Source organism: Ciconia boyciana, chromosome 2 (genome assembly GCF_034638445.1).
Source record: "Ciconia boyciana chromosome 2, ASM3463844v1, whole genome shotgun sequence".
In the NCBI taxonomy this organism is placed as follows: Eukaryota; Metazoa; Chordata; class Aves; order Ciconiiformes; family Ciconiidae; genus Ciconia; species Ciconia boyciana.
Genome location: NC_132935.1, coordinates 144697386 through 144715179, shown reverse-complemented (window position 1 = coordinate 144715179; position 17794 = coordinate 144697386). Strand labels below are relative to the sequence as shown.

General features: G+C 39.7%; 1 protein-coding gene across 14 annotated transcripts in view; it reads left to right on the top strand.

Moving 5' to 3' along the window:
- The window catches only part of ADAM22 (ADAM metallopeptidase domain 22), a 141666-nt gene that overhangs the window by 83402 nt on the left and 40470 nt on the right, over positions 1-17794 (top strand). For all 14 annotated transcript variants that reach the window (XM_072854309.1, XM_072854307.1, XM_072854310.1 and 11 more), the window contains exons 8-15: positions 4239-4309; positions 5589-5663; positions 8334-8405; positions 9432-9598; positions 11551-11635; positions 12072-12162; positions 14069-14120; positions 16006-16105. In XM_072854309.1, coding sequence (XP_072710410.1) covers positions 4239-4309; positions 5589-5663; positions 8334-8405; positions 9432-9598; positions 11551-11635; positions 12072-12162; positions 14069-14120; positions 16006-16105 — 713 coding nt within the window. The remainder of the gene's footprint in view (positions 1-4238; positions 4310-5588; positions 5664-8333; positions 8406-9431; positions 9599-11550; positions 11636-12071; positions 12163-14068; positions 14121-16005; positions 16106-17794) is intronic.

The following is a 17794-nucleotide window of genomic DNA, read 5'->3' as shown; positions in this document are numbered from 1 at the left end:
CCTGTATCATGAAGCTTGCTATGTACATGTGCCTTAGACACATACCATAGTTACTCCCTCTACGTGTGGAGATGGTAGTGTAGTAAGAACTATCTATTGAACATAAGGCCAAATAATAAAGTGCATCTTTTATCACACTTTCTTGAGGATACGTCATTTGAAAGGTTGGAAATAATGCAACCACTGCTGAGTTTAAAATAAATCTTCTGTCTCAGGTTGTTAAAGTAGGAAACTGCTAAAGCTGGTTCTTACTAGATATCTACTAGCTGTCTTACAAGATTTCCTAATAGTGAAATTGTGTGTTTTCAAGATTTCAGAATAAAATTATTTTCTGCTTTTAAAATTATGAAAAGGAATTCATTGCAAGTCTAATGCACCAGTTTCACCTCCACCAAAGCTTCCTGATTTTCAGAAAACTGTCAAAATAGGGCTTCAGTTCTGCCCCCCTCCACCCCCCCCATCCAGATATGCTTGTACAGTTTTGATTTTACTGTAGATAACAAGTAAATAGTTGCTGGCTTTGCTGTACAAAGCCCGGCATGTGACATAATGGAAGATGTTGCCATTAGATTGAATTAGAATCACAAGATTGTAGAAAAGGTTCAAAAGGAGATTTAACTGGGGAGTGATAGTGGTCTTAATTGTACAAATATTTGTAATGTGGATAAGAGGTATAAGGTGCTAATCTTCTATTGCTTTTTGTTTAGGATCCCATATATGGAGAAATAAACTTTAACTCACAGTCTGCTCTCCCACATGCCTGTACTTGTTTTTGTAAAACTGTTTGGAAGGGTGTTTCTGAGGTTTGTAGTGAAAGTTTTGGTAGATGTAATAGATTATATCCTCATTGGGAATCCCACCATTTTTCTTTGTCTGTGATTATTCAATTTATCTCTGTCTTTAAGTCATCCTCCATGCATAGCCACAGCTCCAGAGGATGAGAGCAGTCCGCACCACCTTCTGCTTCCCCACCGTTTTCCCTGTGCCCACAGAAGCTCTTATCATTCATCCCCCAACCTGCCACACACCCTGCCCCACCTTCTCCTTCGCTCCTCGCACGTGCTGCCCCGCCAAGGCAGCATGTCTCTGCAGTCTCTGCTTGGCATTGCCTCTTCCCTGCTAGTCTGGAGGGTGCCGACTGTTGTCTTGACTTTTCTTGTTTTTGTTTTCTTTAAACAGTATTTGCAGTTAATTGCTAATAGTATTGTTGTGATTGATTTTTTTAAAGTACTACAGCAGAATCATTATTATTAGTAGCAAGCACTGTGCTAGGTTATATCATCAGTATTTCTTATGTTCCTTATTCCTCTCATAATTTATCAATTTGCCCAGCCTAAGGAGCTCTTCCTTGATGTCAAGATTTTCTTCTTATCTTTAAAAGAGTCTGTGTGTAAGCTAAGATTTCCACTCAGAACTGCGTTAGGAATGGACCGGATGTATCATCAGCTTCAATATTGATGTTAGAAAGGAAAAAAAATCAAGTAATAGGGATTACTCGATATCAGTGATAGTAAAAGCACACACTATTATACCACAGTTTGATAGCAATGTACTTTTTACATTTGTTTGCTCCTTGGGTATTAAAAAAACAAAAAGAAAGCTATTGCAGAAAAGAATTCATTGTACTGTACTTTGCAATGATCTGAGGAGGTAATGAGGACTTTAAATAAGGAAAGCTTGGATGGATGACTTGGCATGCTTAGAGCATTTGACTTCATAATTTAGTAGACTGTATTTTTTCTCACAATCTGTATTGAGGCATATATTGCCCTGGCATGGTCGTAGACAACACTATGTTATTGAAGGTGTTGTTTTTCAAATAATGCATAACAGATGTCTTTTTCTTTTGAGGTCACTTGAAAGATGCGTAGATGTGGCACTTAGGGCCATGGTTTATTGGGACTTGGCAGTGTTAGGTTTACAGTTGGACTTGATGATCTTAAAAGGTCTTTTCCAACCTAAATGATTCTATGATTCTATGCATCCTCATTACACTTTCAAGGTAATGTGTTCCCATCAAAATTTCTGCTAGGCTTTCTAAGCTATCTACATTTGCTGGTCATGTTCTTTTGCCTGAGGGTCCCTAGCTGGAAATGCACCCCGTGTGAATTCATCCAGCTTGTGAATTATAGCGTAGTGTTAATGTGTGTTAATGTGTTAACGTTAATAGCTGCATCATTCCCCTCTAGAGATGACTGACTTCCGATGGTGGGTAAAGTGATCGCATTTGCTGGTAAAGTTATCTGAGACCCGATATACATGTTGTAAATTATTATTTTACAACAAATTCTTCACTATGAGGGTGGTGGGGCACTGGAACAGGTTGCCTAGAGAAGCTGTGGATGCCCCATCTCTGGAAGTGTTCAAGGCCAGGCTGGATGGGGCTTTGAGCAACCTGGTCTAGTGGACAGTGTCCCTGCCCATGGCAGGGGGAGTTGGAAGTAGATGATCTTTAAGGTCCCTTCCAACCCAAACCATTCTATGATTTTATTGATTGAAAAGTTGTGTTTTTACCAGTTTCATTAACCATGATATAAAACCTAAAATGACAGGTTGAGAGCCAGTTGTGTGGCACTAGAACACAGACTAAATTTATCAACATATGTAAAGCATAATAAGAAACAAATTTGTATAAAATTTTTCAAGATTTAGTTTCTCATCATTGCGAGCTCTAGAGATTGCAGGTCTTTAAGCAATAAATAGGGACCCTTGGATGTGATTTAATTTATTTTAGTCCTTTTTGTAAAGAAAATCCTCAAGTGCACTGGTGTAACCATGAAAAGATTTTTAAGCAAAGGGCCTATGACTGTCCAGGCCTGTCCATAAAAAGATATCTGCAAACCTCACATACCAAAATGACAGTGTAATACCCAAGGTTTACCCAAGACAATACCAGTTAGCCATGCTTTGCTTTCCTGGTTTGTCTTATCAGTAACTAGCCACTCCTGGTTAAGATTAGCACTTACGCCTGGTAATGTTTTGTCTGATGGGCAATTCAGCTTCATGTTTTAAGGTTTTGCTGACATGGCAGCCCTGTCAAATTCCTATCAGCATTGGTTTTAATCCTATTGTTTGAACCTCATGCAGAAATTGCACAATTAATGTACAGCAGGTGAGAGGTGGAGCTGTGAGAAACTTTCATGTCTCACCAGTGAAACTGAACTGTTAGGATTTTGTAACACAACCAGAAGTTATGTACAAAGGTATGTGAACTGGAAGTCCCTTAATTTACACAGCTCCTATAGTACTGTCTACTTCTCTGCAGGATGGATAAAATCACTCTGGAATACTGAAAGCAGTTTTCAATACCCAGAGACTGAAAGGATGTCCAAAGCTGGAGAAAGTACAGAGGAGAGGAGAAAGGAAAAAGACATATTACAAAATACGCAACTGCAAACATTTAATTTACGTGTCTCAAAAAAAGATCTTCTTGGGGTTATGTGAATAGTAAATGTGTTTATACAAGATAAGGAAAGAGATTTCTGTTGTATAGAGAAAAGTGAGGCAGGACTATGAATCTAAAATTAAAGATGTAAAAATACTTCTTGGACATTTAAAAGGGTGAGAGCAAGTATTGTCTTCTGCTTAGTTTATAAAGTGTGCCTTTCCATGAGCGGCTAGTAATAGATTTGGTGAAAGGGATTTGGCAAAAGAATAAACTACTTGGTGCTTATGATAAGAGGTCTAAGAAATTAAAGACACAGTGGGATTAGCAGGGAGGAATATTGTATTAGTAGTGAGCATTGCTAAAATCTCATAAGGTTTCTCCCAACTCTAACATATTTTACTTTGTGAATATAATCATCTTAAAGCATTAATTCTGCCTTCCGTGCTCTTCTTATTAATTTAGGTAGCTATTGTGAGAGCTCTGTGAATGTCTGCTGAATTCCCGAAAATGTGATTCACTCCATGGAAGCACTGTGCTAATAATATTACATGCCCAGTGTTGGTGAAGTTTTGGCGTAGAACATCTGCTGTGCTTTCTGAAGCATGACACCCACAGATCATCTGTTTCAGCAGACCCAGATTATCACTAGTAGAGCGTTTAATAAGAACCCTGTTACTGGGAAGCATCTGTAACATTGCCTCCTTTCTAGCTGGAAACTGGAAAAAAGGAGTTGTTACCGCATCTGATGTGCAGAAGAATACCATACTACTGTCATGCGGCATCAGGGTCACTAATTGTTGGGCTATGTTCTTGTAAACATTCAATGTGTTTGCCTGTGTTTTCTGCTTAGAGTTCTGGCAAATGAATACTACATCGCAGAAGTTTGTCGTAAAGCCAAGACACAAAAGAAGTAAAAGGCAGGTATGTGCCAACATGCATGTTTATAAGTAATATGCCTTCAAGTTTCTTTTGTGTCTGCTGAATTAATTTGTCCAGATGGAGTCCTGCTGCTGCTGCTGGTTTGGCATGAGGTCTCTATATCAATACAGCTATTACAAAAAGATGTATCTAATGTTGACAAAACATTGTTGGGTTCTCTTGGACATTGCCTACCTGAAGAGTTATAAAATTGTTAAACACTGCTAAATTGCAAATGAAAAAGTAGCTAAAATATTTTCTGTCATTTTGAGTATAGAGTTTTATCAGAAACTCCCAATTAATGAAACATTTAGAAATATTTTTTATGTTGCAGTGGTGACAAGTAGCTACTTTATCTCACTTGACTTTGATTTAATATAAATATTCTAAACTGAGAGCTCATACCCTGTTCATTAAATTGGGAGAGCCATTGAGTGCAGATGTTTGTCTGTGCCCTGGAAAGTCAGCAGCAATTCTTTGCATTTTAGGAAAGGAACTCAAATAATGGTACAGGTGAAAACAGAGCTGGGTCAGGGAGGCTGAACAGTGCAGGCAAAAATGAAATACTGAGAGCAATGGGAGGGGAAGATGACTTTAACATCTCTAATTAATGCAAGCCTCTCAGAGGCAAAAGAGAAGTGAAAAAAACATTGGAGAAATTCCAGAAGTCATTCTTGAGGGTCTTACCCTATATCAGGTGGTTTGCTACCTTTCTATAAGCTAGCCATTACTCTGCATTTTTAAATCATAATGACGTAATAACTCTCCTGGAAAATCCAGGAAAACAAGGACACCATGAAGAAGCACAGTTGTAAATGTTTCTAAATGCAAAGTAAGCGTAACACAGAGGTGAGTACCGTGTTCACTGTGTGAATTGAGCAGCATGCGAATAAATAATAGAATTGTTACAGAGATTTTTCATAAAGAATGCAGGAGGGATCTCTTTCTCTGTGGAAAAAAAGTTTATAGCTGACAAGCCATTTTTAGAGATATAGGCCCCACTGAGGATTCTCTTTCTTTCAGAAGAACTAAACTTGGGATTAGATGGGTTCAAAGACTTGATTTCATTGTTTAAGGTCATATAAATGTCCTGGTGGAGGTGAAAGAATTTTTTAAAATAATGCAACTGAGCACCAGATGTTTCATCAATATCTGAGACCAGAATTAATACAATGGAAAAAATGTGTGCATGAGGAGTTTGGTTTCTGAAGCCATTTCTAGTTACCAGTTACACTCTCTCTGTACTCTGTTAGACTCTCTTACAGTTGTACTCTCTCTGTAGGTTCGTCACATTCCACGTAAAGTTGAAGAGGAAACAAAATACATCGAATTAATGATTGTAAATGATCATCTAATGGTAAGACTGACACACTTCAACATCTTACGATTATTAACATCAAATTGTCTTAATTGGTCCATAAAGGATAACAATAAAGAACAATATATGGCCAGAATAACTTCAGTATGCCCTTAAGAGAAGAGATTATGGTCTCATTAACCATTGATGAAGTTGCTTCTGAATTTTGGCAAGGTAGTTTCACCAAGAATGGAGCCAGGCCTGAGTATCAGAAAGAAGGGTCATAAATCAAAGCTTTGTGTCATAAAGTAACTAATGTCAGTGTGACTTAAGCTGATGATTTTCTTTCTGGCTTTCTTGAGCACTTATCTTAGTTATAGCCACTCAGCAATCAATAATGCAGTTATTGCAATTGTGCAGCAGCTGTTGACAATGGGGAGATTAATAGTGACTAGATTTTTTTGATACATCAAAATCAATATAGAGAAAATTATTTTGTTAAGCTTGTATACTTTCTCTGGGAGAGCATAAATAGGCTCTTTAATGTGGTGGAAAGAGCCATAATAAAGATTAGTGTATTGAAGAAAAACTGGGCTCATTCAAGTGGGAAAAGGCACAGATTTATGTCACTGAAAATGATTAATAGTTAATGAAAGGAATATCAAAGGAAACGGTGAATTCTCCATTGCTTGCAGTCTTCAAATCCAGACAGTGTATTTCTGGAAGATGTGGTGGTGTGAAACACAAACAATAGGATTCGATTTTGAAGTAACTGGATAAAGTTCAGAGACTGATGGTGCCCCTTCCACTGGTGACATTAGTTGATTTTACGGTCCTTTATGGCTTTAAAATCAAAATGTATCTATACATTTTATCTACCCTTTCTGTAACGTGCAGCTTCTCTCAAACATTACCCAAATTGGCAAAAACAGACATCAGAGTGTAAAAGGAATGTGCCACTGTCCTTGGACAGTGTAGTCCTCCATCAGCTCAGTTTGGTGAGCGTAGTAATAAATTCTTGGATTAAAATGGACAATACCAGATGCAGCATTCCCTAAATTGGTGTCATGGTGTTTGATCCTAAAGACCTGAAGCCACAACTTTCCCCTTGGGACCTTATCTGTCTGGGCTGATTCTCCCCAAGGACAACGTTTCCTAATTTTGGTTAATTATAGGTACTGCGAGAGTCAGTCCACTTAGGAATTTATTCTCTGAAGCAAATGCCAGTGAACGTCCGTGATCAAAGAAGCCGAATAATTTCCTCCCGGGAGAAGGAGGTGTTGTGTGCTCTGGGCTCCTCCCTTTCCCCACGGCCTGGGCTAGCACGCGTGTGTATTTGGGTTACTAGATATGCACGCAGTAGATGCGGCACTCCAGATGCACTCAGCGTGGAGCTGACACCCCGCAGAATCAGAGCCGTTTTCACCGTTCGCCTCCCCAGGCGCTCCCAGAAGGAGCAGTGAACCTCATGCTTCTTCCTCTGGCCCGTGGAGCCATCTGCGTCCCGCCAGCCCCCTGGGCCACTCACCACTGCGAGGGGTGCAGTGCCCTCCTGTCTGCCCCCTCAGCCACTCGTCCAACCACTGCTTCCATTCAGGGAATAAAGCTTCTACAACCCAAACATTGAAATAGGCTTATAAATTAGTATACTGTAAACATTTCTGTAGGAAGCTTAGAGAAGCTGGAGGCCTAAAGTTTGTTTTAGTTGCAAATAGAGACTGGAGTAATATACTTATTTCCCTTCGTTCCTGTGCTTCTTTTTCCATTTATTTTGTAGCTTTTTCATTTCATCCTTTCTACCGTTTTTAGCTTCACAGTCCTGTCCTTCTGGTTTTTTTACTAAGTGTAACTTCCTTATTTTTGGTGTTTTTCCCTCTCGTTCCTGCTTGAAAGCATGCCTTTCCCACCCCCTAGATGCTAGGCACTTCTTGCCCACTAAAAGATCCTAACTTCAAGAAAATGTGGACAACTTTCACTCCAAAATCAAGCACCATGGGGCACAAGATGGTTAAACGTTTCTGAAAATCTTGGCCCTTTTGGCCTAAATTCTTCTAACATACTTGTGACTTTAATATCCGTGGTGCTCCTTTATAAGTGTGTTTTTCTGCAAATAGGAGTACCCGGACAGCTATCTTCAGTGTCATCTTCATAGCACTGTATTACAGATTTCAGTAGAGGTGCCATTGCAGGCTGATTGCCAATGTGATTTGAACCAGTTACTGTGGCATTATGGGGTGTGAAATAGTACATGAAGAAATCCAGGAGACAGCTTAAGAGAGAGAACTGAAAAAAACCAGGGAATCTGGTAGATTAAAACAGGGATGCAGGCACTCTTGGGGTAGCACCTCTAAAGGAGTCTCAGCTATGGAAGTTGTGTTGCTAATTTCTGTATTGGCATTTGGAATTAACTTTAAAATTGCCAATAATAAAGATAATGAAGAGAGTAACAACATGTTCCTCTTCCTATAGCATTTTTCAGTAAAGATCTTAGAGTACTTTCCAAACAGGAATTAATAGATCCTCACAACAGCTGTTGTAAAGTATACCAGTAATGTGTAGTTCTGAGCAATTTTCTACTATCGCTTATTAACATTACATTCAGCACAGGAGACCAAACCTTGCACAGCAGTTTTAATGTTGATGTAGTCGCTTTTTACTTCGTGCTTTTTTGGAAATGGAGCTTATTTTTCTGAAGTCTGTATATGTAACTTGTCTATGTTTGTTTTGCAGTGTAAAAAGCACCGCTTGTCAGTCGGCCATACAAACAGCTATGCTAAATCGGTTGTGAACATGGCAGATTTAGTAAGTATCACTCAACTAAATGTTCTTTTACGTATGAGATGAGTCATATGATTCTCCTGCCGATAGATGCAGGAGTTGTCAGTTCATGGTATACCTAATAATAACATATGTGAAGATCACAAATTTTCATCTAGAACCACAGTCAGCCACCTATAAAGCCTTTGTCTGATGTACAGCATTAGAGATCTTTTGTGGCTTCAAACATTTAAGTATCCTGCTGGATCAATCCCTTGAGTCTGAGTTTTAAAGAGCACCTTAGATATGACAGGTTTTAACACAGGATCCCTATGTTGACAACCTGAAACCCAAAAGACAAGCTGAAATTAGAATGCACTAAAATTTCTCCAGAAAAAGCGCGTTTGAATAAATGGGTTAGAATAGGAACATACAGGTGGATTATGTGGGTTATATTTGTGACGCTAAATTGGATGAGTTGCTGGCTCTTGCACCTCACCCCAGAAAAGTATTACTAGAAAAAGAAAAATGCAGTTCCCACTCTTGAAAGTATTTGGTGTGGAGTATTAACCCCCAGCATTGAAAGGAATGCCCTTTTTCCATGATTCAACCAGCACGAGGTTAAATACTCCTGTAGAAGTGTATAACAGTGAAAACTGTGGTTTTATAGATCACTATTTGGTATAAGAGAGCCCTTGTGTGTCACTGGGGTGAGCTGGATGTTATAAAAGACCCATTAATTCCAAGTATTTGAACTATTTGGAATGGTTCTGTAGTAATTTTTCAAAAATCTCATCTCCCTTCTATGCACCTCTGCCTGTGTAGGACCTGCAAGGGATCTTTTTGCAGGCTGAGAGAGCTGATTGAAGAGTTAGGCCTAAAATTTAGTTTTTAATTTGTTTTCATTTTTGTTTGTTTGTTTTAAGGGAGATAAAATCACCTGGGAGAACCTAAGTGTGCTAGAACAAGCTAAATATTTAGTTATGTAAGATGAAGCTATTACAAAAAGGGGTAAAACTCACTTTTATTTTATATGACATAATATATTTGTTCATTCTGTTAATGTACTAGATATATAAAGAACAACTTAACACCAGGATAGTATTGGTTGCCATGGAAACCTGGGCTACTGATAACAAGTTCACCATATCTGAAAACCCCTTGGTGACCCTACGTGAGTTTATGAAATATAGGAGGGATTTTATCAGAGAGAAAAGTGACGCAGTTCACCTTTTTTCGTACGTAACCTTGTGTGATATTTTATTACTGGGTTTTTTTCTTTCCTTGGGGGTTGCTTATCACAAGTGGCTGATGCATCTCCTTTCTGTTGTGTGTGCAATCCACAATAATTCAGAAAGTAATGTTTCTGATGGGGAGGTGGGAAAAAGTTAATGCACAAACTGCCTGCCAGTGCAACTAGAGGTTTGACTCTCATTTTAGTTTTAACGTACTAAGCCTGAGCTGCATGCGCATGCATCCTTGGTTGTTCTGTGCAATTACCTACTCCGCAAGCACAGCTGCCTGGAAGGTGATGCATGGTTCCACCTTGGAGGCTGGCTTCTTCGGCAGTAGAGCACGGACAGTCTTGTTATATTATTTAAAAGCAGAACATTGGGTTTGAAACCAATGAGGTTTTGTGCTTAAAAAGCACTATGGCCTGCTTTACTTTGTTGAATGACCTGCATGCTGCAGGATTACTGAAGTGTTTCAGATCCTTGAAACAGTTTGTTCTCCAGAGAGACATGTGCTATACGAATAAGCTGGGAGGAGTGTTATTTTGTCTAAATCTTTTAATTGTTTTGGAAATAAGATTGATATAACAAAATACATCTACAAAAATAGTGGAGAGGTTCATGGCTGAGATTTTTGATCCACATGAGACAGGCCAGCTGAATTGTTCTACTGGAGTCCTTATCCCTCTCTGCTGACTGTTGTAGGAGCCTATATGAAAAAACTTAACCTAAACATCTCACTTTCACATGACTCTGGTAGGGTGCCAGGATACCCAACCCCAGAATCCACCCTCTCAGAATTTTTGCACGTGCTTAATTACTGTCATTTACTTCTGCCATGAAGAGAACTAGTAAGATCTGCAAGCGGTGCTTGCAGATTTTGGTTTCTCTGTGTCTCAGTTCTTCATCTGTAAAATGTGAATCAGGTTTTCTCACATCCTTCTTGTATGTTCTCTGGTGATATTGCAAGGTCTTTGGGGGAAGTCTTGTTCTTATGAATGCTTGTGAATTGTCTAGGACAAAGAGGGCCCTATTTGCCCTGTGACTGGGACTCTGGATACCACTGTAATGCTAATTCCAGTGCTGTCTGTAACGCCACCACTCATTTTCGAGGTGTTGCATTCATAGACTCTTTAGAAATACCAGTTTCTGAAATTGTGTCTGTGAATGAGACACGGCTAAGTTGGGAGGTGAGGTTGGCTGGTGTGATGGTACACTGGTTACCAATGAACTTCTGCCTTCAGCACAGCTAGCCATTGTATTGTTTCTTGATGTTTTTCTCTTTTCCTTTGAAAAAACCAATTTGCCGCAGCTTAGATGGATCAGTACTCTGAAGTGAAGCAGAGTATATTTTGTCTCCAGTAACGGGCAGTCATTCGTGCTGACGTGGTCAGCAGCAAAGAGATGATTAGATTTAGGCTCAGAGTCCCTTGGATGAGATTGACTGCAGTTACAGGGAGTTTTCATCTGCCTCTGCATCAGGGAGCTACTAACGCATCTCCTTTTGAGTTTTGCTACATCAGCATTACCCAGCTAGACAGGTGTCTTTTTACTAGTCACCCATGTGTTGGCAGCGTGGTGGCCTCTCCTGAGCTCTGTCTGTAACACGTGCCAGCAGAAGTCACTTGCTGCAGTAGTATGTCAACGAACAAAAGGCTGGTGAGATTCAGGTGATTTGGCAAAATAGTCCCCTTATGCTTTCTTATATTAGGTAGTCTGAGAAGGAGGAGGGACGATGATATAAATTTTCTGGAGATAATTTGTCCTGTGAGGTTTGTGAGTGGTTATCTGTTTTTCCCATTTTGTTTTTGCATAGTTTGCAGCATAGTGGTGGCAGCCAGCATTTGCAAATGCCAGTTTCTCATTTGAAAATCAGAAGGGTAAATATTGGGATGGATAGGTGCAAAACTCATGGGCTGAGCAGGGTAAACTTTATTTTCTTTTCCTTTTTGTCAAAGGGGGAGTCGATTTCAGAGCAGTCGGAGTGGTGTAGCCCACACTGGTGGAATCTGCTCCTTGCTTAAAGGCGGAGGTGTGAATGAGGTAGGTGGGGATACTGGTATGAGCAAAAAGTGGTGGAAATTTATCAGCACAGAATTTATCAGTGAAAACATGTTCCTCATAATATCTTGCTGCTTCTTTGCTGATGCAGAGTTTTAGTGCAGCTCTATAGGAGGGGTGTCTCAATAAAGAGTGATGAATGAATAAAGTCAGGTATGGATTCAAATACACTTTTCAGCAGATTCTGCAATATCCTGTCATTCGTAATTGCAGCCAGAATGGCAGGAAAGAAACAGACTTTCTCTTAAACTTGTCTGTAAGCCACCCAGTTTTCCTCACTTGTCCATTATCTAGCGGCTCTGAAGTAAGAACTCTAACACTGTGCATCTGATTTTGCCTTTATTGCCTTGAAATGAGAAAAGATTCACTTATGTCTGAGATACCTGTACATAACTGATTACTTTTTCCTACCTTTCAGTTTGGAAAGCCAGACTTAATGGCAGTTACTCTGGCACAGACCTTGGCCCAAAACATCGGCATTTTCTCAGACAGAAGAAAACTTATAAGTGGTAAGTTTGTTTGCTTTTTCACTCTGTCTCAAGAGGAAATCTTAAAAGGTGGGGGATCTTACCAGTGTCTCTCTGGTATGTATTTTTTCCCCATGTTTCTCACAATGTCGGAATATTTTTTTTTTCTTGTAATAACATGAAGAGAGACTGACATATCATTAATTTTCATCTATTTAAATGCTCTGATATCCCCCTGCCCATAACTGCTATCAGCACTGGTGTTACCGTTTTGTTAAAAGTAAATCATAAGGGTGTCTGCCACTTCCATTCATTTCAGGGAGATCGATGTCACACCCAGAGGCTGAATGGCTGCCATCTTATGGCGCCAAGGTAGAAACATACATTATTAGAACTGGGGATGATGAGGAGCCACCTCAATCCTGTTATACAGGATGGTTTTGACAACATAACTTTTTCACTGTTTGCCTTGATTGAATTCCTCTTGTAGATTACCCAAATCTCCTGTATTTGCCACCCTACTGCTACCATTTCTCTGCTGTAACCTTGGTATTCAACTTCTTAGTAACCCCTATTTACCTGCAATGCCTTAATTCAGATCTCCACCTGCCACTTTCCCCCCCCCGCCCCCCCCCCCAAAAAGCACCTCACCCTCCCTGCTTCCATGTTATATGAAGTCGCAGCACATGGAGAACAATGGATGATTAAAATAATAATACACTTTTGAAACAATTTAGACGACGAATTGGAGTGCTTAGTTATTGGATCATGCGTACTTATGTGGCTTACATATAAAAAAAATAAATTACTATATTGAGTAATAGAACTCTGCTTAGGTGAATTTTATTTTCAGGCATTGTAAAGACAGTATATAATGCAGAGATACATCTGCATACAAAGGTTTTTGCAGTTTACGTAATTTTATTTGAAAAAATATTCAGAAATGTAGGACAAATGCTCTGTGCTACCACCATGTTCAGTCTTAATTTTCCGGCTGCATATTATTAACCTGATATAGGGGCAGGATAAAAGTGAAAAAGATAATAGTGGTGATTCCCTTTGTTACAGCTGAGCAGAGGGGCAGGACACAGTTTTGGTGGGGAGGGAGGAGAATGCAACTGTTGGGCAGAGCCTTGTTTCCTTTTTAATTGTAGTTTTAAAATGGAAGCAATAAACTGATGTTCATGTAATACGGTAAGTCAAATTGCAGAAAGAGAAAGATGAAAGTATACGTGCGAAGCATATGTACAGAAATAGACACAAGACACAGTTTTGAAAGCGGAGGGCTGAGACCAGAGCAGAGCAATCCCAGGCAGCCTGGCAGGGCAGAAGGGAGGGCTGCCCTCTGCCTGCCAGGAGTGCGGTGGGGAAGGGAGGCAGGCAGGGAAGGGGACGAGAGTGGAGGAAGAAGCTGCTAGATCCTGCTGGACTGGCTTGTGTTTACAGAGCATTTTATGCATTTTTGTGTGCGTTATCGTTTGGGGTTTTTTTCAAGTGAAGATTTCCCCAGTCACATTAGCATAGTAGTAGAAGGGAACTAAAAAATTAGAAGAAGGGTTAAAATGATTTATTTTTTTTAGTCTGACATTTTGGGAATCAAATATCATGACATGGGAGAAGGCAGGAGAGCTGACTCATGATTTGCAAGTGCTGGAGGCTGACACTGCTGTTTCCCCTAACTTCACTTTAAGAGGAAGAAAGAAAAACAGGACATACTTTCAAAGCTCAGGACTGTATAGAGTCACGTATAGTTTTTGAAAGAAGGTTTGTCAGCATGCATTGATACACTTAAACTAAAGTGTGCAATAAACCAGCAAATTATTCTTTTCAATTTGTATTTAAATATGAAACGGAATTGACTACAGTGTGGTTTTTGTGATAAGAAATCTATTATTTTGGACTCACAAGACTCAAGATGTAAATTTTTACTTTTTTGTTTTGTTGTCAGGTGAGTGTAAGTGTGAGGACACGTGGTCTGGATGCATAATGGGAGACACGGGGTAAGGCATTTCACTAGAGGAAAGTCATGTCCTTCATGCAATGACATAAAGGAAAGGTGTGAAAGTGTTTGCCTTTTGTTGTTCAGTAGAATATTTTCTGTGAATCATTTTTCAGAAAGTAAGATATTAGCTGTACAACATATGTAGAAAATATACTTTCAAAGAAATGTATGAATAAGTGAGTTAATGAGAGGATATGTGAGGATTTTTAGTGACTGCTGGTTTAACTCAGAAAAGTACAGGGCTCAACAACTAAGTCGAGCCATTGCAGAGAAGCAGAAGCATGCTTAGCTTCTTTTCTCCTGCGAGTTTGCTGTTGAATTATGGGAACAAACAATGACACATCCTAATTCTTGAAACACTATTATCAAATTGCTTAAGTATGTCTCATTTTCAGTGTTTCTGTTGGAATCTTTCATCTATATCTATCATTTTTTATCCTCCAGTTTGTGTGATAATGTTAGAAAAACTGCTCCCATTGGAGGTTGAGTATGCTTATATCCACATATAATGTCACTGGAGAGATTTTATCTAAAGACTAGTGAATCAGCAAATTTTTGCTGCTAGATGAAATTTGATGCTTTCTAATGTGTGTATTCAGACCTTAATTCTTCATATTACAGGCCTGCCTTTTGTCATGTATATGAATTAAACTGTAGTCTAGTTTTAGATATAGACAGTGCTTTTTAAATTAATTTCAAGCTGACCTGCAAATTTTCGCAATATCTTTGTGGTCAGAACAATTTTGAACAAAGAAGCATATTGGATTGAAAGCTCTTCGGAAGTGTGAATGTGTGCCTTTTTTACCTTGTCTACCTAAAAACATACTAGGTAGGATTTTTCTGATTTTTCATATGTTAAAAAGCCAATCTGAGAAGCATTCTTGATTCTTGTAAAAGCAATTCCTTATCTAATGGTCTTTAAATTCTCTTTCTGAAATCCAAACCTTTCAAATAATTACGTACACAAAAAAAGCTTGTATTTACATAGCTTATTGATGAAGGATGGTGAATCGCACATTCTCTGTAGTCTTTAGACCTAAATCATAAACACTAGAGATGGAAAAGACCAATTATGGTTTGCAAGCCATCACCTGGCAATGCATGGTTATTTTGTATAGCACTTCTGCTAATATTTTTTTATCCAGAGGTGAGCTGATACAGGAAAGCCCTTGAGACTCCAAAATCTGCTTGAAGCATAAGTACTTTCATGACTGAGGACCTAAATATTAAGATCACCTAAGTTACTTCGGGAAAAATTATTTCCCTGTGGGAAGTGTTCATGCAAAGATTCTCTGCATCATATTGTTTTTAGGTGACGCACTGTGCCTTAGGTTGGCATTCTGTACTTGAATGAAATTTATTCAGTGGGGCACATAAGAGAGGGAAGCCAAAATGTTAGCTGATGTTTGTTAGAAGCATGTTTTAAAATGGCATAACTCTATTATATAAAAATTGTGTGGGCCAGGAGAGCAATTTCATCTAAGAGGGAGATGAACTGTGTGCAATCTTTGTCTCCTGAGGTATGGACGGGAAGAAATAAATGTATTTCTGAGATCAGGCCTGATGGTAGAACGGGTCATGTTTGTGAGAACTGCACACTATGTAATAAGATTTGTGGTATTTGGCATGAAATAACTTAGCGAAATGTTTTAGACCTCTCACTTTCCATGAGCTCTGTGTCATTGTTGAAAGTTCTTTGTCATTTACTAAAATAATTTACAGATTAGAAAGAGTTACAAGCAGATAGTCACTCTGATTCTGAACAGTGTGTTTTTGTACTTTTTCTGAAGTATAACGTTATATTTCTCCTCCTATTTTGAAAAAAGAAAATATAGTGTAAAAAGCACTATAGAAAGTAATTCTGCTACCTTTTTTCTGTGCAGGTATTATCTTCCAAGCAAGTTCTCCAAATGTGATATTGAAGAGTATCATGAATTTTTAAACAATGGAGGTGGAGCCTGCCTTTTCAATAAACCAACCAAAGTAAGCATTACCTTATTATTGAATATTATTTTTATTCTATTTCTAATTTAGATGAAACCAAGAAGAATGCAAATGATAATGTTGCAAAAAAAAAACACCTGTAATTTTGATATTTCTGGTGCTCTCTAAGTTCTAAGTTTTCTGGTGACATATGAGTGAGAGTAGCTGATTTTAGTTCATAATAGTTTGGAAATTATATTTAAATAAATTTTTAATAAGTGGTTTCATGTCCAACAGAGTTCCTACAGGCTTTGATCTAGAACCATCCCTCACACAATTTGTTCTGAATATTGTAAATACAATATGTTGCTGAATTTATTTGCTGTGGTTTCAAGTGTCTTGGTGTGGTGGGTTGACTGTGGCTGGACATCATGTGCCCACCAAAGCCGCTCTGTCACTCTCCCTCCTCAGCTGGACAGGGGAGAGAAAATATAACAAAAGGCTCATGGGTTGAGATAAGGGCAGTTTAATAAAAGTAAAAGCAAAGGCCACACATGGAAGGAAAAGGAAAACAAAAGATTTATTCTCTACTTCCCATCAGCAGGTGATGTCCAGCCACTTCCAGGGAAGCAGGACTTCAGTACGCATAGCGGTTGCTCCCGAAGACAAACGTCGTAAATAACGAATGCCCCCCTTCCTCCTCCTTTCCCTTAGCTGTTATTGCTGAGCGGACATCATATGGTGTGGAATATCCCTTTGGTCAGTTGGGGTCAGCCGTCCTGGCTACGTCCCCTCCCAAGATCTTGCCCACCCCCAGCCTATTCTGGTGGTGGTGGGGGAATGTTGGAGAGACAGCCGTGATGCTGTGCCAGCACTGCTCAGCAGGAGCCAAAACACTGCTGTGTTATCAGCGCCTTTCTAGCTGCCAATACAAAGGACAGCACTCTGAGGGCTGCTCTGGGAAAAATTAACTCCATCTCAGCCAGACCCAATACACTTGGTAAACTTTCGCACAACTTGAATTCTAATTTGCATTGAACTGATGTCTTTTGGTACAAATCTCTGGAAGCTGAAGTAAGATTGCTTTTATTTCACATCTGTCCCAAGATGAAGACATAGCTCCTAGAGCCTCTGCAGGGGCTGCGCTGCTGTGCAGCCCAGCGGCTTTGCAGGCATCAGTGATTACAAGTGGTTGTGATATTCTCCCTGTTTGGACAAGGCAAAGTTTTTGCAGTGGCTCTCAGAACAGAGTTTGAAAACTGGGACTAGTTCTTCTAAAGCTGGAAAAAGCAGAGCAGGAGAGAAAGCCCCGAGGAGTAGGGGACAGACGAGGAGACCCTGTGGCTGCTGGGCACCCGTCACATTCCTCATTCCCCAGGCGCTGTCCACATGGTCCCCATCACTGTCACCAGGATCTGTCATCCCCTGAACCGTGTGTCCTGATGGAGAAATGTGTCTGATGAGAAGTGCTCGGATCATCTGAGCCCTGTGTTAGCTCCTTCCAGGCCAGCACATGTGGCTCTGCACAGCACTGCCTTGTGCTGAGTAGTCCCGCAGATGGGGAAGGCTGGCAAATCCCTGCTGGACCCTGGTCCTCAGTGCCACTGTACCTTGCTTATTTATCAGGGAGCGTTACCTCCGGAAAGGCTTGGGGGCAGGAGAGCTACAAAAGCCTTAGGACCCACTTAAATGACTGACCCATCCCCTGCAAGTTTGCCTCTAAAGTATGAAATCAAAGGTCTTGCTGCA